This window comes from Acipenser ruthenus, chromosome 17 (genome assembly GCF_902713425.1).
Source record: "Acipenser ruthenus chromosome 17, fAciRut3.2 maternal haplotype, whole genome shotgun sequence".
NCBI classification, from domain to species: domain Eukaryota; kingdom Metazoa; phylum Chordata; class Actinopteri; order Acipenseriformes; family Acipenseridae; genus Acipenser; species Acipenser ruthenus.
This window is the reverse complement of record NC_081205.1, coordinates 26,278,033-26,304,155: the sequence shown is the minus strand read 5'-3', so window position 1 is coordinate 26,304,155 and position 26,123 is coordinate 26,278,033. Positions and strand designations below refer to the sequence as shown.

Here is a 26,123-nt window from a genome sequence, read left to right as displayed (position 1 = left end):
AAAAAATAAAAAAAGGGAAGAAATTATTTAATCTCTTCTGTGGTGTGAATATGTACATGGGAAGGAAATTAGCCTGAAGTGATTTGGTGTACTTTTAAAATCAAGGACCCTGTGGATTGAAGTGTCGAGTGCTTCTTATCTTAACTGAATGGAAAGAGGTTTTATGTTCCTTCAAGGCACTGGGAGGGGGGGAGCAGCTAATGAGATTTCTTTTGGTGTCAGGAAGAAATTTCAGATGTGTATTTGCAGCTGTGATTCATTGAACTTGTGTGATTTACAGGTACTGTGCAGCAGTAGCTTGCTAGAATCCACAGAGTACTGGTTGCGAAATGAAGGGGCACTGTGCCGAATTGGATTTATGGAAGACAAGACTGACCACAGCTGTACCACAGTAAGTAACATTGGTATTTTCACTTCATGCTTTGTTGAGTGCTGTGTTGAAATACTGAAATAAATAGTACAAATCCAGGCAAAACCTATAGATGATGAATATTATTATGATCATTTTTTATTTATTTGTTTATTTTTTTTAATACATAAGTGTTGTTAGCGTGGTGTAAAAAAAACCTAGGTAGAATGTTGAACCCCACATTAAATTTGGTCACAAAAAATGATGTGGGGAATTAAATATTATGCATTTCAATGTAGCATCAAAACATCAGGTCATATCCTTATGAAGTCTGGAGACACTATTCTCTGACTGTACACTCTGTTAATCAATCCTGGTTTGTAAATGCAAAGTCACGTAACTTTTTTCACCTGAGATAAATGAAAATAGTCACAATGCTTTAGAGGGAAAAAAATATATAAAAACAGAAAATGCTCTTTTAACTTAATAAATAATGTTTGAAGCCTCTTTAGCTATGTCAATACATGTGGGAAAGTAGTAAGGTTTAAAAGTAATTCCCTGCATTCTGCATGCTATACCTCTACTTTTATGTTCTGTCTGCATTATAGAGTTGCTCTTTTGAATATTCATGCTCATTGAAGAGCATTTAAATGCTGGATATTCTAATACTAACAGCCACTCAAAAACTGAGTGTGTATTCTTTAAATAATAATAATAATAATAATAATAATAATAATAATAATAATAATAATAATAATTTAAATATAGTGCCATTCACACCAGTGTCCCACTGTGATGCACAATCAAAATGACTAAGATACAAATTAATTTATAAACATTTTAAACTATACAAGCAAGATAAAAAGCAGAATTTGATAAACAGTGTAAGCATAAAAACAAGATAAGAAAATCCCAGTTCATATTTCAACACCTAGGAAGCAATGATCATACTACTACTACTACTATTATTAACAACAACAACAACAACAATAATGCAAAACACAGGGTTTATAATAAATGTTTTTTATCCTCCTAAGCAGAAAACCAGCTCACAACAGACCCTTATAATTTAGCAAAGCAGGTGCCGTAATAAACATTAAAACATATATCAAAGAATTCACTTTTATCTCCACAAATGTTTCAAACACATATAATATTAGTCTTATTTTTAAATTACCTGTTTTTACTACTTACTTACTACTTACAATTTAAATTATGTCACCCAAAATATAATTGAGACTGGTTCTGTTTTGGCACTCATTATTATAACAGTTTTGAAAGAAAATGTACTTCCCCTTACAGACCCTGTCTTTTTTATGTTGCAAGTACACTTTCTTTGCAACATTATCTTTCAAATAGTCTGGAAGAACACAGCTCTGTATTACTCAGGTTATTAGATTAGCAGTAAGTATGTGTTTGCATGATAAGAGAGAAAAAAAATCTTTAAATGTCTCACAAATCTGTTTACACAATTGAATATGAAGAGCATGGCACTCTAATACATGCAAATGAAGCTGAAGTGAACCTGTAAGAGCCTTGCTGAAGTGACAAAGCAAACACTTGTTCAAATAACGGTTATGATTTTATGAAATTGATACTGCAACCCTAATAATCAGCTCGGAAGTGGGGGTTACGTAGAGGACTGTAAATTGATTACAAATCAGAGCATAAAAACATGTTAAATGGTTTATTAAATTACAAACTAGAACAGCGCCTTTGGAGAACTGAAATAACAAAACAAAAAAAGCAGCTGAATCATATATAAAAATGAACAAATCCTGCCCCACGTTTAGAAATTGTGGGGGATTCAAACATGTGATCACCCCCCCCCCAACCTCTGCACCCCCGCCCCACACCCAAAATGAATCCCCTAAAATGATCATCAAGTAAGCACCCCAATGAGTTGATTCCTCAAGTGGTATAATAGCACTGTTTGGTAATTGGTGTATGAATCAAAACTAGAGGCAGTCCAAATCTGCTGGAAAATATGCAAAAAACTGCGGAAATTTAAAGTAGATAGCTGCGGAGTGTCTGCGGAGCATCTTAAGTGTTTATTTGTATTAATAATGGCTTATAAAAATACAAATCAAGTACATATAATCAGATCAAACAATATATGGGTCAAGTACTTCCAATTTAATATATCAAACATTTCTGTCAATAAAATCTTTAGGAACTGTCCAACAAAAACACCCCTCCCCATCACATTACACAAGACTTTTTATTGGGCCTCATTTTCAATACCTTACTCCAGTATTTAGCTAACTCCTACTTTTTGAAGGAGAAAAAATATCTCTTAATTTAACAAAACTAGAACCGAACAACTAAGTTATATATTTCATGTCACTTAGCAGTCTGTTTATGATCATTATGATGACGATGTAGCTGCAGAATATGGCAAATCTGTGAATTCTGGGGGTGCCTGTGAATTCTGCGAGATCCGAGGAATTCTGCTTTCCATAGATTTGGACTGCCTCTAATCATAACTTGTGCTACTTATGCCGTGACATTGTTATACTGTATATTAAGCAGCATCTTATGTAACTTCGCCACAGTGTCTGAAAGGTGGTTTAACAAATGTGTGTGTGTGTGTGCTCAGCATGAGAAATTACATTACAGATATGCCTGCAGCCTTGAGTCCCCAACATGTTTACAAGGTAAAACAAGTGTTCAGATATATCATTCAATACGAAAACAATGCATACAGAAAATGTAGCCCAGAATATATCTATTGCATAGAGTTTAATCACAGTGAGGATCTGCACCTGCTGACTCAGGTGGGTAGCTTAGTGCTTGCCGGATTCACAAATGTGTCTTTTCCTTTTATAAAAACGATACATTTTCTACATTAATAATATCACTATATTAGGCCACCAAGGGCCAATCATGTTCTAAAAAGTCAACAAAATAAGATACATTTTCAGAATAAATTGTGTGGTCCAGTGGTTAAAGAAAAGGGCTTGTAACCAGGAGGTCCCCAGTTCAAATCCCACCTCAGCCACTGACTCATTGTGTGACCCTGAGCAAGTTACTTAACCTCCTTGTGCTCCGTCTTTCGGGTGAGACGTAATTGTAAGTGACTCTGCAGCTGATGCATAGTTCACACACCCTAGTCTCTGTAAGTTGCCTTGGATAAAGGCATCTGCTAAATAAACAAATTATATATATATATATATATATATATATATATATATATATATATATATACACATACACAGCTATAAACTTAGAGCTGTTGGCTCAGTTTCGTATGTTGTATGTGTTTTGAGAAAAAGCTTAAATTTTGAATTAAATAAAAAAAAAATTATACAAACAATAAAGTTACACCCCCCCCTCCAAAAAAAACCAGAAGCAGCGAAGGATCCAATCATTTTATGTCAAGGTTGGTTTGATTGACACAAGACACAGCAAAGAGCGCACCTCAGCTATAGCAGATTGATAGTTTTCTTTAAAAAAATATCTCTAAAGCTTGTTGGCTGTATAAGTAGTTTAAAAAAAAAAAGCTGTGAATGTAATGTTCCTTAAGGTCAGACACACTATTACAGACCATGAGAGCCTCCCTCATGGATGTGTGTGCTCTTCAGTGTTACTGGTATTGCATGGTGCTGAGACCAGCAGACTTATTTCACTGATTCAGAACTCTAGAGGTGAGGAATTAGCTTGCTGTTGCATTTCAACCTGTTTTTCAAGATTTTTTTTTTTTTTTAATGCAACCTGGGATTCCAAAATGGCCTGTCTTCATAAAACAAAAATTGAAGAGTTGATTGCATACCAGCGACGCACAGGCAAACAGCTAGAACATCACAGGTTGCACATAAAGAAAAATAATCCAATGCACATCTATAATTATGTATTATTAAGACTTATTCTTTTATTTGCTTAATTATACATCTGTTGAACGCCAGAAATGGTATCATTGCATTAAAAACCTCAACAGCTAATTGCAAAGTGGTCTGGATTAATCCGTTTGGTGTTATGTATTCTTTGGACATCTGTACTATGCCTCTTCCAAACCTTATATCCTTTTCTTCTTTAAATTCCAGCAAAATTGTAAGTGACAATAGCTGGGAAACTGGTTTGTGATGGTATCCCTAGATGGTTATAAAATTATGCATATGTTTGCATTAAATATTTAACAATAAAAACATTAAATGAATTCTTTAAAATCTGAATTTGCATATTCTTTTATTTTTTAGCTCATGGATATTTGGCATATAAGTCATCAGTATATTTTACCTTTGGAACTGTGTCAAAGCAACCCTGAGTAAGGTATACAAATGACTACTAGGGGTGTGCACTGGTAATTGCTTCCCCCTTCAAACAGTGGCTAGAGTTACAATTAGAAATCTATGATAAACTCAGTTTCAAAGGGGATATAATATTCTGTGAACTTGCATTTCCACCAAGTAATGATACATTCTACTTGTAAGTAAACTGACATGCCTAAATATATTTTGTGGCAGCTTGATTTAAAAAAGTCTTTATTTACTGGAACAATATATTCACATTAATGCATCACATTATTTGTTTTATTTTTTTATTTATTTTGAAGCTGCATTGTTATACTGTCGAATACAAAAGTAAATAACAGTATTTAAGTTGAATCACCAAGTAAATTCAACAGTTTAATAGCCTTCCTATCGCAAATGAGATTCAGATAAGATTTACTACCTAAAAGCTTTGTGACACTTTCCTTTTAATTTCTTTTACTATTGCGCTTACCTGGAGCCATCTAATAAATAAAACACAGAAGAAAATGAATGTGTGGATTAAGCACCCAGCACAGAGGAATACATGAACTACTATTTACAGTCTGAAGGAAACTAGAGTATGTTCAAATGATTCCGTTATGATTAAATGTTTTTATTAACTTGTTTTCACCAATAGCAACACATACTTTACCGGGGGGGGGGGGGGGGGGGATTAATTATTGCCCATACTGTACTGTATGTCATACTGCCCAATTTTGAATACTTAGCAAGTAAAGTTTAGTTGTGCTTTGTTTTATTTAAGTGACAATGGTCCTGATTCACAATGCTTTATCCCATGAGTTATTTAAACAATGATTATCATAGCATGTCCCTTATCATATGAGTTTAATATTCCTGATAGAGCTCTGTAAATACAGAATAGTCTTGTAGGACACTGTAGGACATGTCTGGAAGCTAAGATCCAGGAAGCAGACACGCATAAGTGTTGAACAGTTTAAAATGTATCAGTGAAAAAGTGGGCTGGACCATCACTGTCCTTTAGAATCATACATTCTAGAAATAAAATCTGTATAAATACTGTTCATTAGTCCATATTTCGTGATACAATGTTTTTCAAGAAGTTATTTTTTGATTTTACAGAAAACTGTGTGCTTAATTATATGGAAAACAGAGGCTATCTGCTATCCTATAGATAACTGTAGGGTCTAAGAAGCTTGCAGGAATAGAAACGAGAGATTTTTTTTTTTTTTGGTGTGCAATTACGTGTAGCTGCCTCCCCTGCTGATTTTGTATATTTCACCTTAAAGGCTGCAGCTGGAATAGTAACAGACTGTTTTACTGCAGCAATTCTTGTGATGTTTTTATTTTTATTATTTGTATTACATTTTAGCAGAAATGCTGCATTGTTATTTTTTTTTTTTAAAGAGCTGCTCCAAAGCTTTCATGTGGGCATTTATGTGAAAATAAATGCTCATGTCAGCAACAGCCACATCCAGATGGTTAGCTTGTTGGAAACCGCTGACTTGAATCTTTCATTTGAGTTATTTTTAAACCTTTCTGGGATAGATATACTGCACTGCAGCAGAACATGTATTGCTTATTTTCCTTTCTAATAATTGAAACGAGGCAGATGTAGGCCTATAACAAACAAACCAAAAAAATGCAGTTAAGACCGTTGTCTAAAGTACCATGTCTTAAATCTGCTAACCAGCACTGGTCAATCATGTATAAACTTTAGAACGAAAAGTGGTGTAACTAGCATTTTAAAATCCTTTTCCATCTGTCTTTCTTCAGTTGATACATATTATTCCTAAACATTTGCATCCCCTCTCCCTACTATGATAGGGACCCAAATAAATGAACCCTTCCCCTATACTGTAAACCTCTACACCTAAATTTAGAGTTAGCACGCACGTAGTGAGCCTAACGTGAGGGACAAATCTTAATTTACTAACAGAAAACACATTAATTTATGTGCACACTATTTGGCTCATTTACATGCCATAACGTGACCACCTGCATATAAAAAGCCCCAACAGTCAGGCGTAGTCCAACATAGTTTAAAATAAATAGTTTATACTTTCATTTTTGACTTTTAGTTTCTAAAATTGCATTGATGTACTGTATCATTTTGGAATTCTTTAAAACAACCCGCATCTTTAATATAACACGTGTATTCAACATTACCATAGTGTGGCACAATACAATTAGTGTGCACCATAATATGCCCACTATTTCGCACAATAACGAATACCCACTGCTACACAATCCCCAACCCCCTTACAGTATGCCATGAGCAGAACTGTGTCACTGCAAATGGCAGCAGCTTCAACATAGTGTACTTTTGTTGTCTGCTGGCCTTAGGCTTTACTAAAATATTAAACAAATGTAAGCTTGTGGGTATTTTCTTTATTGTTTATCCTAATAGTAGGTCATTCCGGGCATAGGTAGCTGTATGCTTAAAATAGAGAATGACAAATTTAGATTTGACAGAAAGGTGATTTTCGAGATTTGGAGGCATAGCTGTTTTGGGAACACAGCAAGGGTCAGAGAATCCAACAACAGATTAGAACAGTTTATTATTATGTTTGTTTTTGTTTTTTTTTCCCACAGTAGTATTTTTGTTGGTCTTGTTGTACTAAACTAAAACGTTTTATAATTATTACAGGTATAAGAGTGAACTAACCAGCCAAGTTGTTTATTCTAATTTTGTAGAATTTACATTTTAGAAAATTTACGTTTTGCAATGGAGTAAACAGCTTTAAAAAGTGGCCTCAGATTGGCACTATAATCTTGGACTAGTTAATTTCACCTTAAATATATATATATATATATATATATATATATATATATATATATATATATATATATATATATATTTTTTTTTTTTTTAAATGACACAAATTCACTCTAAATCCTTATTGACCGGCCTTACACAAAATTACAACATAGAGGGATATAGTGTATTGCTAAGCAATGCTTTAAAATGCATTTTTTGGATTTATTATCAGTATTCCTGCGCTGTCCTTTATTGTGCTGAGAATCTTTTGGCTATTCAGTTTCCTAAATGTAAATAAGCCTAGTCCAACGCTGGTCAGTACCTGCTAGAAAGGGGTCCAGGAGCAGAAGGATAATTTTCTAGAAACTTTACCTTTTAGCATGAGGGAATAAGGGACAGTGTTTTACAAAGGATAATAATCTATTGTAAACCGAATACATGCTTTTGTGTATGAGGACATTTGTAAAATGTGTTTTATATTATACTTTAGATTCAATCACTTAGGTTGTTTGAAATGTAAGCTTTATATTTACCATAGGATGATGGTGGCTCTACTGAGAAACTTATTAGCTGAGACAGTTATTGGGGTTCATAAATCAGGATATGCAAATATTTCAAAAATATTAGTGTCTTTGCTGTAGGTCATAGGGTCTGATTGGAGTTAGACCTCTAAAGTGAGTTTGAACCACAACATATATTCCAAATTCAAGAAATAAAATTCAGTTAGATATAAAATTCACCAAAAACATTTCTAAGAGCAGCCTTGTGAGAATCTACATCTGGGAGAGGATAAAATAAATAAATAAATAAATAAATAAATACAAAACAACAAACAGCAACCTATAGAAGCTTCTGACGAATTCTACATCTAAAATGCTTTTTGACTGTCAGAGCCAGGATCCAAAGAGCAGGTTACTCAATGCCAATACACAACAGCACACAGAAGAGACTTCAGAGCAGTAAGAAGATCTTCATAACAAACCGTTGTCATCCAAAAGGGGTTGAAAATGATGAAACGCACGTCTTTGAAATATTCCAGGCTTAATTAGAAAGAAAAAGAAATATGTACCAGCTGCTGTAAAATAAAATAAATGATTTATCAAACAGAAAGAATAATATCACTGCTCACTTCAAAGGCAACTGACATACATCCTCTAAACTATATTCACTGCACAGCCTGTGAAAAATATTTAAGCCTAGTAGGATTTGTCTGGTATTTTCATTTCAAGGATTGTTAATCTCAATTGTTGTGGAAACATAATGTGGTCCTGCCACTGAAGGATTGTAGACTTGCTGCAAGAATGTTACTAAACATAATGTATGTTACCATAGCATCTATGAGTAAAACATTGCACAAGAAACTCACAAGTTTAAAGGGAGTGGTTGCTAAAATATTCAGTTAAAGCACATTTGAACAGTCCTGCTCTTGATCTCCAGCTAATAGTTTGTATTATTACTTTTGAATAAAGTACTTATATGTATGTATCTACCTGCTATTTTATTCATCTAAATAGGTTTGGTGCTTAAAAGTTCAGAGCTATTTGGAAAGTCAATTCTGCACTGTGTTTATAATAGAAAGCGGACAGATTTCACTTCTGGGTAATTGGCTTAATTTGGTTAACTTAATTGGAAGTGTGAGGTTTGATTATAAGCTGAAATACTGCCTACCATTAATTATACATCCACACCCCTGTGTGAGAAAGGTTACATTTCAGTCTTTCAACAACATACATAATTGCCTCCTTTTAATTAGGGGGGAAGCACAGGGCAGAAAAGGGCCAAATAAAACCAGGTAGTGGGTGCTGTATTTGACACCTGTGGGTAGAAATGCTACAAATCAGATTCAAGTTATTGGAAGTAATTTCAGCCTAGGGAAATGGATAAACAGGACAAAGAACTACCATGACATTTGTATAATGGCATGTAGCTCTCCTATAAATCTGGTCCAAGTTGGTAGCTTTCGGCAACGAATGGAAATCCATGACATTAAAAACTGCAAGGATCATTAGGCACCAGTTCAGAATGGTAAGCATTTCATGGATCCGTAACCTTTGTTTTTGGGTGGATTTAGCTGAGAGAGATAGGCTTGTCAGCTATGCAGATGAGGCAGTTGTAATGTAGAATGTGCCGTTCATATTTATGGGCAGGAATAATTAGAACCTTTAACAGGCGGGGGGGCGGGGGGGGCAGCTGTGTGTTCAAAACTGCTGGCAGTTGTTGACTAAGAGTAATCGGCCTGACTTGGCATATTATTATTATTATTATTATTTATTTCTTAGCAGACGCCCTTATCCAGGGCGACTTACAATCGCAAGCAAATACAAATACATTCAAGTGTTACAATACAAGTCATACAATAAGAGCAAGAAATACAATAATTTTTTTTCAAGTGTGACAAACCACAATTCAATAATACAGCAGATAATAGTGAAAGTTACATCAGGATATGATTAAATAGTGATAGTTACATCAGGATATGATTAAGTACAAAATACTACAGGTTAAACACTTGGTAGATTACAATATTCTGAAGTACAGGATTAAATGTAGTAAAATAGGGGGCAGATAAGAGCAAAATAAAGCATATTTAAATGAAGGGTGATAGTGTCCCAGGATACAACAGAGGAGTTCTACAGGTGCTGTTTGAAGAGGTGAGTCTTAAGGAGGCGCCGGAATGTGGTCAGGGACTGGCATAATCATCACATGGGCAAGGATTGGGGGCAGCAGAGAGGTCAGGTGCACATTCTGTTTGAAAAAAATAAAAATAAAATAACCAACATAATACGTCAATAGCAGTAACCCTATTTACAGCATCTCATCTGTTACAGAGTGAAGGAAATTGCTGTAGTCAGCAATTTGCAAATAATTGTATTATACTTTTGTTTATTAATCTATTCTCTTGATTTCCTTGAGTACCTCTTCTCCACTTCCTGTTGAGCACTAAATCAGACATAAGCAAATGTAAGAAAATATATAATACAAAAAAAAAATGCATTGCTGCTAGAACTGCACCAAATACGCTGAACATTATCGATGTGACCTACTTCCACACTAGGGATACCATTACTGGTACCCTAGTGGCAGCTATCTGGTACTGCAACTGTAATCATGATTCCAAATAAATAAATACTGTGTGGCATCTCAAAGACACTTTCTGACTCTTGTGTAATCAGTGAACCACCCACACACCCTCTCACAGTGCCAATGGCTCTATTTGACTACTTACTTCAAACACAACTAACATTTCAAAAAATAAAATGTTCTGTATAATCCTGATTAGGCCATCTATGGTGAAAACTAAGTACAAATCTGTAGTTTGATACTTCAACCATTCTACCATTTAAATGAACAGAATGATTTGTGTCCTGTAGGTAGTAAAGTTTTCTCAGATTGTAAGTTGTCTAGTTTAGTTTCAGTGTATAGAAATGTTGACATTTGAGGACCCAGTAGGATACCTGTAGATGATATAGTGTAAAAGTATTATCTGGTCTTCTGTAGAGCCCAGAGTCATTTTTCTTTGTTTGTTTTTTTGTTTCTTTTACAGATCTGTTTTGTGAATCTTGATGGTAACAGCGCAGATTGCAGTGATGAGAAATTTACCCAGGTAAATAAGCCTAATTTATTTAACAAGGCACTTTATATCTTAATAATGTCTTTATTGTTTTTTGTTAATGGTTAGTTAATTTATAGTAATGTATATTGCCAGATGTATTGCAATATATTATATTTTTTATTTTAAATTATATATTTTACTTTGCTCATCATTTTGCAGAAACTGGCCACTGTATCCCCCGATCTTCCGAAGCTTATCGATTCTCTGAATGTGCGCCAACCCAAGGAAAATGAAATCTTCCTCCTCAGTGGGTTGGATGCATGTGATAACCTCCAGACTGATTCAGACTACCACCAGGTGGGAATTGTATTGTGCTGCGGAGATAGCATTCTTTAATAACAAGGATATTGTATTAGAAATATAGAGAAGGGGGGGATTTGATTATGATTATATAACCTAGATTCTTTATTTTGTCACTATCTTTTGTAAACCACAGTTATTTCCTGCTAGACCAACTGGTCAGTTATCTTCAGGTAATGACAGCTGGGGAGAGTAAGTTACTTTGAATACAAATTATTATCATCATTATTTTTTTTTGCCCTTCCCTTTTAATCAATTACAATTTAACGTCCTTCAAATTAATTATTTTGAAGGACTTGGAACTGGAATTGGAATGGAAAAAAAGGAATTGGTTCTTCTTTAATTATTTAATGAGTCTGTTGAGTTTCTTTCACTATTCTAAGGTTTCACATACCATAATGTAATCTTCAAATACCTAATGCTACTTTAGGTAAGGTAGCCCAAGATTAGCAACTGGTCTGTTAAGCCACCCCTTTGAGTTCAAGAACAGCTCTTCAGTTCAAGTTTCCTGTTATAGACATGGCTAGGCTAGATGAGCTGTCTATATTATTATTATTATTTGTTTTTTTTTAGCAGACGCCTTTATCCAAGGCGACTTACAGGGATTAGGGTGTGTGAACTATGCATCAGCTGCAGAGTCATTTACAATTATGTCTCACCCAAAAGACAGAGCACAAGGAGGTTAAGTGACTTGCTCAGGATCACACAATGAGTCAGTGGCTGAGGTGGGATTTGAACCGGGGACCTCCTGGTTACAAGCCCTTTTCTTTAACCACTAGACCACACAGCCTTCTATATATTATTAGTAAGCACCATCAGCAGTGCATTGCTATGTACACATAAAGAACTTTATGGAAAGGTTAGTAAAAAAAAAAAAAAAGCTAATTACGTACTTGGTTAGTGTTTAAATTTAAATTGCTGTTTCAGGTTTGTTACTGCTAATGCCCATCACAGGCAGCAACAAATGAAAATGTTGATGTTTAGCCATACAGGACATGTACAGGGGACCTTATTTATGTGATTCAATTTTAGGTGGCACTTTAAGCAGGAGAAGACAAAAAAAAAAACATTACTGAACTACACATGCTCTGGCACTAATTCAACACGGTTGCTGTGTTTGGAGTGCTGTGTTTAGAGTGCTGTTTAGAGTGCTGTTTAGAGTGTATCGTGTCATGAACATTGCCGGCTGAAAACGTTACATCAAGACTTTACCAAGCTTTTCTGTTTACAGCTGGATATGCAACTGTAGGCAGTATGAGACCCAACAGAACATAATATTGTATATATGATTTGGAAATTAATTTGCTCCTTTTCTGACAGTTGTAAGTTAATCGAAGCTGATGTCTTTATCAAAATTTGCTGTAGGTAATTTTGCAGTGATGTTGATGCCATTGGACCTGTGTGCAGGAAGTGTAACAAAATATCTCAACTCATGTGTATTGTGTATGCTTGGTATTTAAACAAAAACAAAATAGCAATATTGTACAGAAATGGAAATTGTACACTGGAAAATAGGTATGTCATTGTAAAATGTACAATTTAGTGACTTATTGCTAACAAACACGCTCCATACATTGTATTTGTCTGTCATTCACATCTATTTGCAGAAGTTCAGTTTTGAAAGAAGCCTTCACTGTGTATCCTCAGTGGTAAGCAAACTCCCTCGGGCTTGGTCCATGTTTAACCTTAACAAGCAAACCCCCAAACATACTTTATTGTTTAGTATTGAGTTATTTGTGCCATGGTTTTATGATGTTATTTCACCAGGTACTGTAACAAAGGAGCTGTTTACAAGGACACCTCCATGTAGATGCACTGTAGTAGCTGTGTAAAAGCAGGAACCTTTTTTGTCCAACTTTACAATGGCTATTCATCTACAGTGCTATCAGAAATAATTATTATTAATCAATGTTCCAATGCATTTTGTTTTGAAGAGTTGCAGAGCAGCCAATGTGTGCCTGGTCCAGTGTGCTAGAGAAAAGAAGAAAAAAAAACACCCTAGCTGTATTATTTATGAAATAAACAAGTTTCTGATTGGACTGGAGTCCGGTCAGGAAAGACAATTACAACTAGACCGGTCTGGCATTCCCAGACCTGAGGATGATACCAATCGCTCTGTGTCATCAATCGAAGAGGACTTCCTCACTGCATCCGAGCACCTGGATGATGAGAGTGAGGAGGACGGCTTCAGAAATGGTAATGATCACTACCGAATTACTGGGACAATAAAATATAATAAAGACTACAACTATGGGGATTATTTTACTGACCTAAATAGCAGTGGATCTAAAGTAAAGTCGATTGAGATTACATCTACACATGCTGTAATTTACTATGTAGAGTGCTGAAACTAGTCATGGGGAACACAATGAGATAATAACAGAAAATGCCCATAGTGAGCATAGTTGAAGGTTAATTAACTATGAACGAGGTGAGGCAGGAGAGCCCCCAGAAATCTTTCACTCATCTCATGCCGATAACAACTCTGCATCAACATGCAGTAAAGTGTTTCAGCCAATCAGAGTGCTGCATTTTTGTTCTTCCTGAGTTTCACGGCACCTACACTGTCACATTAGAAAACTGCAATCAAACTGCATCACTGTTTCCCTTTCTTAAAATGAATAAACACAGCACCCTGCCATCGAGACAGAACAGCAACTACAGTGACAGCCAAATAGTCCACAACAACAATAAAAGCTACAAATAAACCTATTTGAAATACAGACTTAAACTAGGGGGAAAACTATCTAAGCATGGCATATAAACATTAACTTTTTTTTTTATCTTACACTTTGTAACTTGTGACAAAACAGGCAGTTAAAAAAATAAAACATTCATAATAATAATAATAATAATAATAATAACACAACTTGGCAATGATGTGGTAATGATTAGGAAATGCACTATTCATTTTAATATGACACTGATACAATTTCAATACAAATGAAACTTGTATAAATATACACTTACTGTGCTCAATCCTGGAAGTGCAGCAGAATTCAGATAATGCAGTACTAACATGCAATGCTGCCAACATATTTTTGGTGCTTAAAACTCCACCACTGTTAGTGCCAGAAACAGACAGTTCATGTTTTTACTGACGTTCTGGGTCATCAGAAGAAAGAATGTCTCTCTTTTTTTCAAGGCTTTAACCAAACTTATCTGCTCTCGTTTGCTCATTACTACCACTAAATAAACAGTACAATCCTATAAATTTAAAATGTCTATGAAGCTATTTCAGCTATGAAGTATACAGTTATGAAGCCAACATTTTGCAAACCAAAGATACGCACAGTACATAACGTGAGCATGGCTGGAGGCTCCAATGAGGTGAGGCCTCAAACACACAGCTGTATACAGTATCTGCTCATATTTAATTCACTGTGTGATGTGCACATCTGGACTTCATCCCCAATGGATTGTTTTTTTTTTGTATGTTTGTGTTCCCCATGGCTTATTAAGGGAGAAAATGAAACATGGAAATATCCTAAATTAGGGGGACATTTGTATTTGTTGTTGTGATCAGTATAAAAAGAAAATACCGAAAGCAAAATATTAATAAAGTATTAAATATTAAGGAGGAAAAAAAGACCTGTCTTCTACTAGTTTGTTTTCTGCCCACAGAAACCATTACTCACATTGACAGTTAATTACTTTCAATTACAACTCTGAAAATGCAAAGACTCTTTCGCTTTAATTAGATATTTTCATGCAGCCTGGAATAGGACTGCTTAGCTTGCAACTGCAGCCGATTACTCCTAAATTACAAGTAGGAGAAGACAGCCGGATTTCAAAGCTATTTCAGACTGTGATGCAACAAAAGCTAGCCAACAAGTGCAATGTATTGTTTGTATAGATACAAGATTCATCAGCACATTGATAAAATGACACCACATATTGAGCATATATTGCATCACTCCACACAACCCAAAACACATTTTGTGTGACACAGTTTACAATTGAAGAATCACACAAAACCCTAGTTAAAATATTGCTTTTGCTGTGGTTGGCTAGTTCTGATGGAATTCCTGATTAGACTGCATTGCACTCAAATACCATAAATCCAACAGGACCCCTTATTGACCACTGTTGAAGGGTCTTTTGATAAGCTGTCATTCACTATTCCAAATAGTTTGTGACACCCCAGTTATTGCTGTGTGACCCTTTAACCCTTTCCATACCGAGATTGCTTCAGTCTGTAGCATGAGTTGGGAATGTTAATACACCTAGAAATTCCTACCGGGGCTACAAAAGTGAAAAGTGAAAAGTATAGACTGCTTATCATCCAGAGTTGATTGAAAGATTAATGGATTGAAATAACCAACTAAATTTGTATGTTTTTTGTTAAGGTTACCTTATTAAAATGTGATTGGGGGAGATTTCTATTTCTGTACCTTATAGCTTACAGATTTTCATTTTCAGTTTATTACGCTTAAGAAAGATTAGCAGTGCAGATTTTTAGGTAGTACACTACTGTTAATAAAATGACAAGCATTTCATATAGAGCTGTTTTCTCGAAGAGGCCATCATTTAGAAATCCAAGATTTTAGAAACAGCTGTTTTGATAACCCATCACCCCAAAACAGATCTTGTAGATTCCTTTCAAATTGAGAAATGCATTATTAAAAGGTGTATACAAAGAAATCTTGGTGTTTGCTAACTTATTTTCTCAGTCTTCATATTTGATTTAATACCCAGACTTTTTCTGAGGTTTCCAATTATGTTAAAGCAACTGAATAACAAATTCCTCAATTCAGAAACCTTATAAGAAAAATGTTAACAGGTCCCACTGAAACTGTGGCTTTCGATAATGACCTGTACAATTCTCGCTGTTCGTCTCTCTAAAATAGTTTATATTCATAGACTGTATCTTTGAAAAAGTCTTCAGATGATTTTTAGTGACAGACAAGAAGGAGCAGGCAGGGGAAATTATTCCATTGGCTTAAACAATTTACTAACAAAAGATTACATTTTCTTCCCATAGATGGAGACAATAATGATGCCACAGACCTCTTCTCAGATGTCAGAAACACAGGAGAAATGAGATTAGGCAGCCAACCAAATAAAAAGACCCCATATTCTGAATCTGGGTATGCAGCTGCAGGAGGCACGCTGCACAGCACTGATAAACCCATGAAGCAGCATCACTGTAATGTTCCACTTCCAGATACAGTGGAGCACCAGGCTGACCACCAGAAAAAACATCAAAGTACATGTCAGAGGCAATGTGCTGTAAGGAGTTCTGGTTCTGCTCAGCCAGGGAAAGCAACTAGAGATGGACGCCACACTGTAAATGTTGCTAACACAAGGCAAAGCAGCAATGCACAGTCCGACATGCAGTTTCCCCTGCAGAACACACAGCCGTCTGCAAGTCATTATGCTACAAACTTAGCAGAATCAGTCCTTCAAGACGCTTTTATAAAACTATCCCAGGCTGAAGCTACATTCACGACGGAGGCAGCTTTGAGTGTCTCTGCGGGTCATACAATACTGACAGCCAGTACAGAAGAGACAAAACCAACCCAGACATGGGATGAGCTTCCCAAGATTGTGATTGTTCAAAGTCCAGATAACTGTGAGATCACACCAGAGTGGCCGGGCACCCCATCTTCCAAAACAAGCAACTGGACTGAATCAGAGAATCCCAGTGACATTTCTAACCAAGTAATGGAAGAGATTGTGAAGCCATATAGCTATTTAAGTGGTGGGCATATTCCTCATCCTGTTGAAGTAGCTTTAGCTTGTGCAGCCAGTGTAATTGGGACTATTTCAAGTCCTCAAGCTACAGAAAAACTCAAGTTGGACCAAAGTGCAGCAGATTTAAATGTGATTGTACCTGAGGAACAAACCATGGAGAAGGAGGAAGATGATCAGAAGGAATCATCAGGCATGGATTTCTCCTTTTCTTCAGCTCTTTGTAGCATGGCCCAGGTAGCCAGCGCAGTTGCAGTGGTTGGCCTCGATGACACACCGGAGGAGAGCTATTCTATGTCTCGTGGGCTCCTGTCAGCAACAGAAGCCTCAACGGCCATTACTCTTCACTGCAGCGTGGCGGTTGGCAGCAAAATCAACCAGTTTACTGCAGGCATTGCAGAAGTCCTACTTAAAGAAGCATCTACAATTCTATCTGAGCCAGATGTTTATAAAAGCGTTGGAGACTTTTTGGAATCCACTCACAACAAAATAGTAGAGAGTGTTGCAAAACTGCAAAGCACTCATTTAGAGGCAGACACGGATGATTTTGCACAAATTCTATCAGATGCAATTTTCAAGCTTTCATTTGAACGAGCAAAAAAGAAAAAAGACCTAGAAAGCCCCAATAAAGACAACAATACTGTTTTAAACGCACAAGACATTCTAGAAAGTACAAATAATTTGCTCTTTAATATGCTATATCTCACATGTAAGAAGATTGGTGACATTGCAAAGCATAATAATGGGTCATTAGACTTAACTGAAGACAAAAGCTGTTCTACGGATTGTGAAACAGTCAAGCAAAGCAGAGTACTGTCACACCAATTATCAGGTTTTCTCGACTCCAGCAAGTCTGATAATTGTGACAATCACAATAACCTATTTCAAAGCAGTGATAAACTGTCAGGCTTTACTGGAGTTAAGGAAGACATAATTGTTCAAGAGAAGGCAACGTATATGAAAGAATCTGAACTCTGCTCTATGTCACAAAGCAACAAAGACAACAGCTTGTCTTATTCAAGTGATACGAAGCGCAGGCCTAGTCAAGCAAATATGGCACCTCTCATCAAAGACTGTACTAACCTTCAAGGCCAATCCAATAATTACAACTTAAAATACATTAAATCCTCTTTAGATAATGACAAACCAAAGGCAGTTTCTGATTTAAATGAGCTTTCACAGGAACAGCACTTTATTATTCACAACAGTTCAACCACAGGCATAGAAAAGCAGAAAGGCAGCATGCTGGTGGATAATGAACATAAATTGTCTTCGTTAAACTCACAACAATCTTTATCATCTCTTCTGCCTGTGGTCCTGCTAAAGCCAGCATCAGAGAACAGATCCCCCATGATTGGTTTTGCAGAGGATCTAGCCACAACCGTAGTTTCGATGGCAACAGAAATGGCTGCCATTTGCCTTGAAAATTCAAACGGGAAGCAGCCATGGTTCTGTGCTTGGAAAGGTGGACCAGAGAACCTTGATAACTATTTGGTGCCATGCAGAACAGTTAAGAGGAAAAAAGAGACTCCGAGCAATGCCTCCGTTGCCAAGAAACACAGGCCACCAAGACTCAGTGAAATCAAAAGGAAAACGGAGGAGCAGCCAGAGTTAAAGGAACGGCTCATGAACAGGGTTGTGGATGAATCGATGAATTTTGACGAACCTCCTGATCCTTTCAGTGTCTTTGCCAATGCGGTGACTGCAAAGATTATGAACTGTCCAGAGCTGTCTGTGGTTGATACCTCAAAACAGGGTCAGTCTCAACCAAGGAACCGCTTACACTGTGACAGGTGGAGTAAAGGGAAAGCATCAAGCTATGAAAGTATCCCAGAAGAGGATGCCAATTCTTCAAGCTTGATCAACACTTTGGGACCAGGAACCATGCTAGGTCAGAATCTGAGCAGGGGAGGTTCCATATCCAAGCAATCTAGCTGTGAAAGCATCACAGACGAATTCTCTAGGTTCATGGTAAATCAGATGGAAAATGAAGGCAGGGGCTTTGACCTGTTGCTTGACTATTATGCAGAACAAAACGCTGTTAACATACTGAGCTCAGCATTGCAGCAGGTCACCAAAAAGAATGGGCATCTCAATGTAAGGTCAACATGTCTGTCCAAACAGTCTAGCACAGAAAGTATCACAGAGGAATTTTACAGGTTCATGATCAAAGAAATGGACAATGAGAATAAAGATTACAGTGTAGCGAAAACTAAAGCATGGAGTAACAGCTTCCTGGCCCCGTCTCCAAGAACATCCTTCTGTGTCAGGCAGTCATCAGTGCCAGACCGGAGATCATCAGACTCCAGACTTACCGTGAATGCTCCAGTGAAAGCCAATTCGTTTGATGGCTTTGCCCGGAATGTGCATGCAGATACCCTCAACATATACCCTGTTAACACAGTATCGTCAACAGGCCTCTGCAAATCGGATTCCTGTTTGTACAAACGAGGTGGTACTGACCAGATAACGGACATGCTCATACATGAGACGTGGTCTAGTTCCATTGAATCTTTAATGCGTAAAAATAAAATTATTGTGGACGACGATGACAGCATGGATCTTGATCAGCCTGAGAATGGATCACAGTCGCATGTTGAACAATTTGCAAGCAGGCTGGCCGCTGATATTATTGAAAGAGGGACATCTTTAATTGGGGGGCAGCAGGACCCTGTTGATTGCCAGCTGCCCATCCCTGTGGCAGAAAAGAGACGGTGTTTCAGGAGCAAGACACAGTCACATTTTAAGAAGCCTGCATTAGACAAAATCCAGTTGACCCAGGATCAGAAGCCTACTGTAGCTAATGATTCTGCATGCATTGCCTCTCCTCCTCGCTGCCCAAGGGAAGTGCCTTTGATTCACATAGAGGCTGATCAAAGGGAAGAGTTCAATGAAGACATAGCAGCTTCTGCTATCGCTCCTGGGAAGCCGAAGACAGAGTGTCTGCCTGACGAGAAGCACCCAGAACTGTTGTGTCAAAAAAACATAGAGCAACCTTCTATAAATCAGAGCAGGTAGGTGGCACAACCAGATCAACAATCAAATTAATTTCACATGTGGTACTCTTTTCAAGTGGTATGTGTAGTAGAAGGAGTATAATTTGATTGAGCAGTTATAGAAGCAAACTTGAAATTCCTAAGCTCTGGGCATATTTTTGCACACTTCACTTGCCTCGGATATCAAAGAGCTTATTGAAAGACCTGAAAAACAAACAAACATTATCTCCCCAGGTGTATAGTTTTGTTCTTTTAAGCAGTAATGATGCTTGAAGGTGGAAGATTTGTTATACATTTTCTTGCACTGTTTTATTTTTTTATTTTACAAAACCATGTAGCCCAAGTATAGTCAACCGGAAGCAGTAAAATGTTTGCTAATTCTAAAGCTTACGGTTAGCACTCCATTAAGATTATACCTAATTACAGGAACTTCACAATTTGTGGGTTTTACTGAGAAGTGACTATTTAGTTTTGGTAATGTAAAGACTGTACAGTAAATTTACTTTTTTAATATTGTTAAGGATAGTTTAATTAAAAGAATGGAAAACTTTTCAGTGTACAAAAGCAGTTTATTAGAATATAATCCTGCAGGTTGCATTACTGGTATACTGAACTTCCGTTTAAACTGGTAGTCTGGCTGAAAGAATTCTGAACTTTTGTTTTTCAGTAGAGACTTCATTTCTTGTTGCATATATATATATATATATATATATATATATATATATATATATATATATATATATATATAAGCCATATCAATTCCTTTCCTGTTGCATGAAGTAACGTACAAGTTAGTGTTAATAGTTGAGTGATAAGAGAGAAGGTTGGCCGTGTTCTGAGGCTTGGTGCTATATAATCTGTGTTACACTGACAGTGACTGGTGCAACATTGGGATGCCATTAAATACCTAAATATTAGTCACCCATGTTAGTTAATTAACAAGGGTTATTGCAATTTGCTTTTTACAGCCCTGCATGTTACAAGACTTTAGTAACTGCAGTAGCTGACAAGGCATCGGTATCAGAGGAATGCCCCAACACCCTTAGCTGCAGCGATGACAGCACAGGAAGCTGGTCGCAGGTCGCCAATGAAGAAGACCCTCCTGAGGATACCAGTAGCTATTTACAGCTAAGTGAAGGGTCAGTAAACTACGTCCCTTCCTGGTATTTTAGCCTGTAGCTGCATAAATCTAAACATGGCCAAAACAGCATGCTTATTTGAAATTCATTGGTAAACGTTGTTTACTTGAAGCAAAAGTTTACCAAATTGATTTCAAAGTTGAGGTAGTAGGTTATTGTCTATATATTAACCTGTAGGGTTTCTGAGTTTATGATCATGTTCTTTAAAGTGATTTCTTTCTTCTGAGATACTAAAACAGTAAAACATCCTGCTGCTAAACATAAACACAAATTTAGGGCCATTTTTACAGAATAAAAGCAAATTCATTAACTTACCTTGTAAATATTGCTTTGAAAATGCAGGGGTGTATGCTATTTTTGTCTCCAGTTTCGTTAATATATAACAAGAAGTCATGACACACCTGCATTTGAAGTAATATTCTTTAAGTTTTAAACTTGAAGCTTCAGCATGTTGTTTTAATTCATGTATGCTTGTAACCATGGGAAATCCAATAACCATGTATGCTTGTAATCATGGGAAATTCAAATAACCACGTGCAGCGTTGCCAACCAAAATTTTCAGGCCCGGACACGTTTTTACATTCTTGATAACTTTATCTCCCAGCAACATTTGCCAGCAAGTATATAAGATGAAAACATTTCAGGATAAAATTACATATTTCTCTATTAAAGCAGAGGTATGCAATATATATATATGTTTACTTTCAAACTATTTGAGGCTCTACACCTCATCTTTTTTGACCATGAACGAAGTACCTTTTCACAGCTTTATAAAATCAGACTTCATACATTCAAATCAATCATAAATTATGACCTGCAGCTCAAGGACTGCAGCCAACTGAAAAGCCAAAGAAATATGAAATCATTAATACAATAGTAATAAACAGGCCCTTTCTGATCAATACAGTCAGTTAATATTCAGATTTGAGGGTAGAAGATTGCCTTTTTATAAAAGGCACTTCGGGAGATGGTCTTATGCTGTATGACATGGTCATCTGAACAATAATATTTCATTGTGATTTATTAAGTACATTCAGTACAGTATGTGCCTGGCATATTATTTTTCAGGATTTCAGGTTTTTAATCATATATGATTACCGTTACAAATGAGCAGTTTGCAGGTTGTAAGGTTTCACATTGAAATGTAGCAATTCACATATTGCTTGCATAATCAGTTACATTGTATAAAGTATATCTCACAGATAATTAGATTTCATGCAGATTAATATACTAATTAAACTCTACCAAGCACCACATGATACGAAGTGAGATTCAAATTAAATGTAACCATAACAAAATGGATTCCTTACTGCCAGACCTTTACCAGACCCTCTTAAAACAAACCACATCAACAGGATACAAATAGTTCTTATAATTTGTATATGTTTTAAATTTCAGCAATGGGAACAGTAGTGCATCCAGCAGCCTTGGTCTTGTGGATCTCGAAGGTTTACAGGAAGCTGTTTCACCATGCACATTAATAAGGTATGTACGCAATGCCTTGAAGTCTATATGTTAAAGTTTGACCAAAATGAGAATGTATATGAAATGTCAAGGAGACAAAGTGGCCAGTCAGAGCTGATCACCATTATGACCTCACAGTCTCTTTGTGACATTCCTCCACCACAACTCCAAACATGTATAACTACTGTATGTTCTCATAAGAAGTATACATCTTATATAATAAGTACAGTACAATATACATCTTGCCTGGATGCAGTGTTCCCCCTTTATAACGCTGGAGTCGGGAGCCCCAGGTAAGTAACCTTGCAATTTGTGTTCCGCCTTATAAAAAGAATACAAGTGCTAGTGTAATGACATTATGGGGCAAACGGGAGTCAAGACCATTCCCACTTATAACCTGTTCCTTGGTATAAAGAGCCGCCTTATAACGAGGGAGCACAGTATGTCGTTTACAGTAAAAAGTCCCTATTTAGAGACATGTGAACCTCTACATATTGCTTTAAAAATGCTGTTTTTTTATTAGTGAGAGGAGGTTTGATGAAAGACTGTAGTTGCAATTGCAATGTATTCCTTTATTCTCCATTACTGAGTGGCTTTGTGACTGTGTCGAAATTTAATTGCTTACATAATCATTTGTTTATTGGAATTTTAAACTATGTTCTTTGCAAAAGCAATGCGTTATATTAGCTAACGGTAATGGAATGCTTTTAAATGTATTTTTACAGATTGAAATGTTAAAAAAAAAATAGCTGTTTCTTGGTCGTTCATCTTTACCTTCACATAATGGTCAGCTGTCATAATCGTCAATGCCCTGTAATAAGCTTTCTAAGTACAGTCTTAAGTAAAGTCTACAGGGCTACATGTGGACAAACATGAGGCATTCGTATGTGAATGATAATAAGCCAGGTTGGTCTGTTTGCCAAATGACATACTGAGGCAGTTTAGCGGAGCTCATGAGGAGATCAATCAGAATAAAGGAATGTTACTCAAATACACAACAGCTGCTTATCATGTTTTTGTGTGTATTGGGAGATGATGAGGGTCTAGTATAAAATACAGAGATTGGAGACTTGATTCTGAAATTGACTGTGTAAAAGGTTGTGGGTACATGCCAACGCAATCTAGAATAATGTTATCAGCAGTAACTCAATGCCAGTGGTTATTGGGTTTTACATTAACAGGAACAAAGGAAACAACAGTGCATGAAGTTTAAATGGAGTAGAGCGAATCAATTAGAACGAGAGCAGAATATGAACCTATGTAGGACATGACATATTTCAAAGTTCAGTCACATGAATCACATCAAACCCTGTTTTGTCTTCCTTTTTATTTCAGTGTTTGCAGTCCATATCTATTCATCCCTACAGTTTTTAACAGCAGAATTAAGTGACACATTGCATATTTCTGCCATTCACTTTCACTGGAATTCCAAAGTACAGTTTCGATTAAAAAAAAGTCAGAAAGGCGGGCAACCATTTACAGCAAGCACTTGTCACGCACATGAAAACTACAATTAGAGAAAACATCAGGTGTTCCTGGAAGCAACCATCTCCTTCTCTCCTCGGGTCTCATATCATAGCTGTTTGAGTCATTTATTTCCTCATACACTTGATGTGGCTTTTTGTTATTGCTTGAGTAGCCGGTAACATTTGCTTCAAAATCCCTATCTAAATAAATGGTGCCGGGGGTCAATAAAGAAACTAGATGCCATTTTTGTGAATAAAAAATAGAACTTTCATCAAGGTAAGATGTATTAATGTACCGTGCTAGCATTTAGTCCATGTGGTGGCTGTATATTTAAAATCTAGTAGTGGCCTAGTTTTCAGTTGCATTTTGTAATATGAAGATAAACAAAAACACATGTCTTTTTTTCATTTAAGTAAAATAGTGGAAGAAAAGAAGATACTGAAAGAAAATCAATACAATTTAGATGGTAAGTGCCCCCCCCCCCCCCACGACTAAAGAAACAACGCATTTTAAAACTGATGTTTAAACGTTGAATGATATTTCCATCCGCTGCAGTTTAGATAAATAAAATAAACTGTATTATACTAAAACTGGAATGTATCACTGAGGCAATGAAAAAATGCCTTAAAAAACACTATTAGACACTTCATCTACCAGAGCTATATTCACAGCATAGCAATAATCATATCAACCTGTATGCATATTGCCTCTTTATAGAATGCACATCTGGACTATCTGTAGGAACAAACAGCTGCCACAAGGACCAGCTGGTGATGAACTTTGACCTGGAGCCTGAATGTGTGGACTCAGAGCTTCGGGCTACCTTACAATGGATAGCTGCTTCAGAGCTTGGGGTTCCAACCATCTACTTTATCAGATCTCAGGAAAAGAGGATAGAAAAGGTATGTGTAGAAATATTTAGTAAATTAATCTTATTTCAAGAATTTCTTTTTAAGCAATTCTAGAGTCAATTAGGTTGTTAGAAAGTGTTGATTAAATTGTTATTAAATATAGACTTTATGAATGTACAGTATTTTTATACGGGAGTCAAGACCATTCCCACTTATAACCTGTTCCTTGGTATAAAGAGCCGCCTTATAACGAGGGAGCCAAGTTTATACGGTTAAAATCTGCAGCTGTATTACAGATCATTACAAGAGAGCACTTGTATTCAAGTAGTATTATTTTACACTCCTACACATAAACTTAGCCCTGATGCATAGCTGGCGCCTTTAAACAGAGCTTTCTGAGCAAAGCTGCAGAGCTCTAGAATCTGATTCGCTGGTTCCATGACCCAATCGAGTTTTCTACATACTGGTACTTTTAGTTTTTTGCATGTCCAGCCAGTCATCTGACCTCAGAGCAAACTCCACAGTATCTGGTCTAATGCACACTTTTATGTAGCATTGAGTGAAGTTAAACTATATCTATGTACTTTTTTTAATGTATTTTTTATAAAAGATGTTATTGGGAAGATGTTTGACCACTGCTCATATTTACTGGAGCTGCTGGAGTTGAGAATAGTTAAGATCACACCTGAAACATGTTTTTGTCAAGATGAGGGGGTCTTTAGCAATGTAGACTTAATGCCGGCTGTGCACACACACACACATAAAGACGCATGCGTCAGTCTAACCTGTGGAGTTGATGCCAGAGCAGCGCTACAGGTGCCAGGATTCTTGTCTTGGTATGAACAGCAGAAGGATTCTGTAAAATTAGTTCTCCTGAGGCAGTTACTTAGTGAAGCCCAGCAAACATATTTTGCCTCACTGAAACAAAAGACTATGATTGACTTTGTCAGGGTTCAAAAGAACGACTTGCAGCAGTGGATTGTTTAAAAAAAGCTGTTATGGAAAAAAAATAAAAAATTCTGTTGGTACATATTTTGTTAATGTAAGACAAATTTAAATTACACAGCAGGCTTGTTTATTTAGTTTTAAAGTAAAAATAAAATGTAATAGAATTCATTTTTTGTTTGAAATCCCATATAACTAACACTTAGCTACCATTATTTAATATTAATTAATGGAATAAATTAGTGATAATACCTTATCTAGCTGCTAGCCACACGACTTAGTTTACAGGAAAATTGTGAGCTCTGATGGGCTGAA

General features: G+C 36.3%; 1 protein-coding gene across 6 annotated transcripts in view; it reads left to right on the top strand.

The window, feature by feature from the left end:
* Positions 1-26,123, top strand: part of LOC117422921 (A-kinase anchor protein SPHKAP-like) — an 85,408-nt gene that overhangs the window by 56,362 nt on the left and 2,923 nt on the right. For 5 of the 6 annotated variants that reach the window (XM_058990255.1, XM_034928537.2, XM_058990257.1 and 2 more), the window contains 9 exons: positions 281-391; positions 10,884-10,943; positions 11,112-11,249; positions 13,187-13,448; positions 16,237-19,960; positions 20,911-21,081; positions 22,480-22,566; positions 24,426-24,478; positions 24,730-24,914. In XM_058990255.1, the coding sequence (XP_058846238.1) occupies positions 281-391; positions 10,884-10,943; positions 11,112-11,249; positions 13,187-13,448; positions 16,237-19,960; positions 20,911-21,081; positions 22,480-22,566; positions 24,426-24,478; positions 24,730-24,914 (4,791 nt within the window). The remainder of the gene's footprint in view (positions 1-280; positions 392-10,883; positions 10,944-11,111; positions 11,250-13,186; positions 13,449-16,236; positions 19,961-20,910; positions 21,082-22,479; positions 22,567-24,425; positions 24,479-24,729; positions 24,915-26,123) is intronic. The other variant, XM_058990258.1, reaches the window with a different exon arrangement.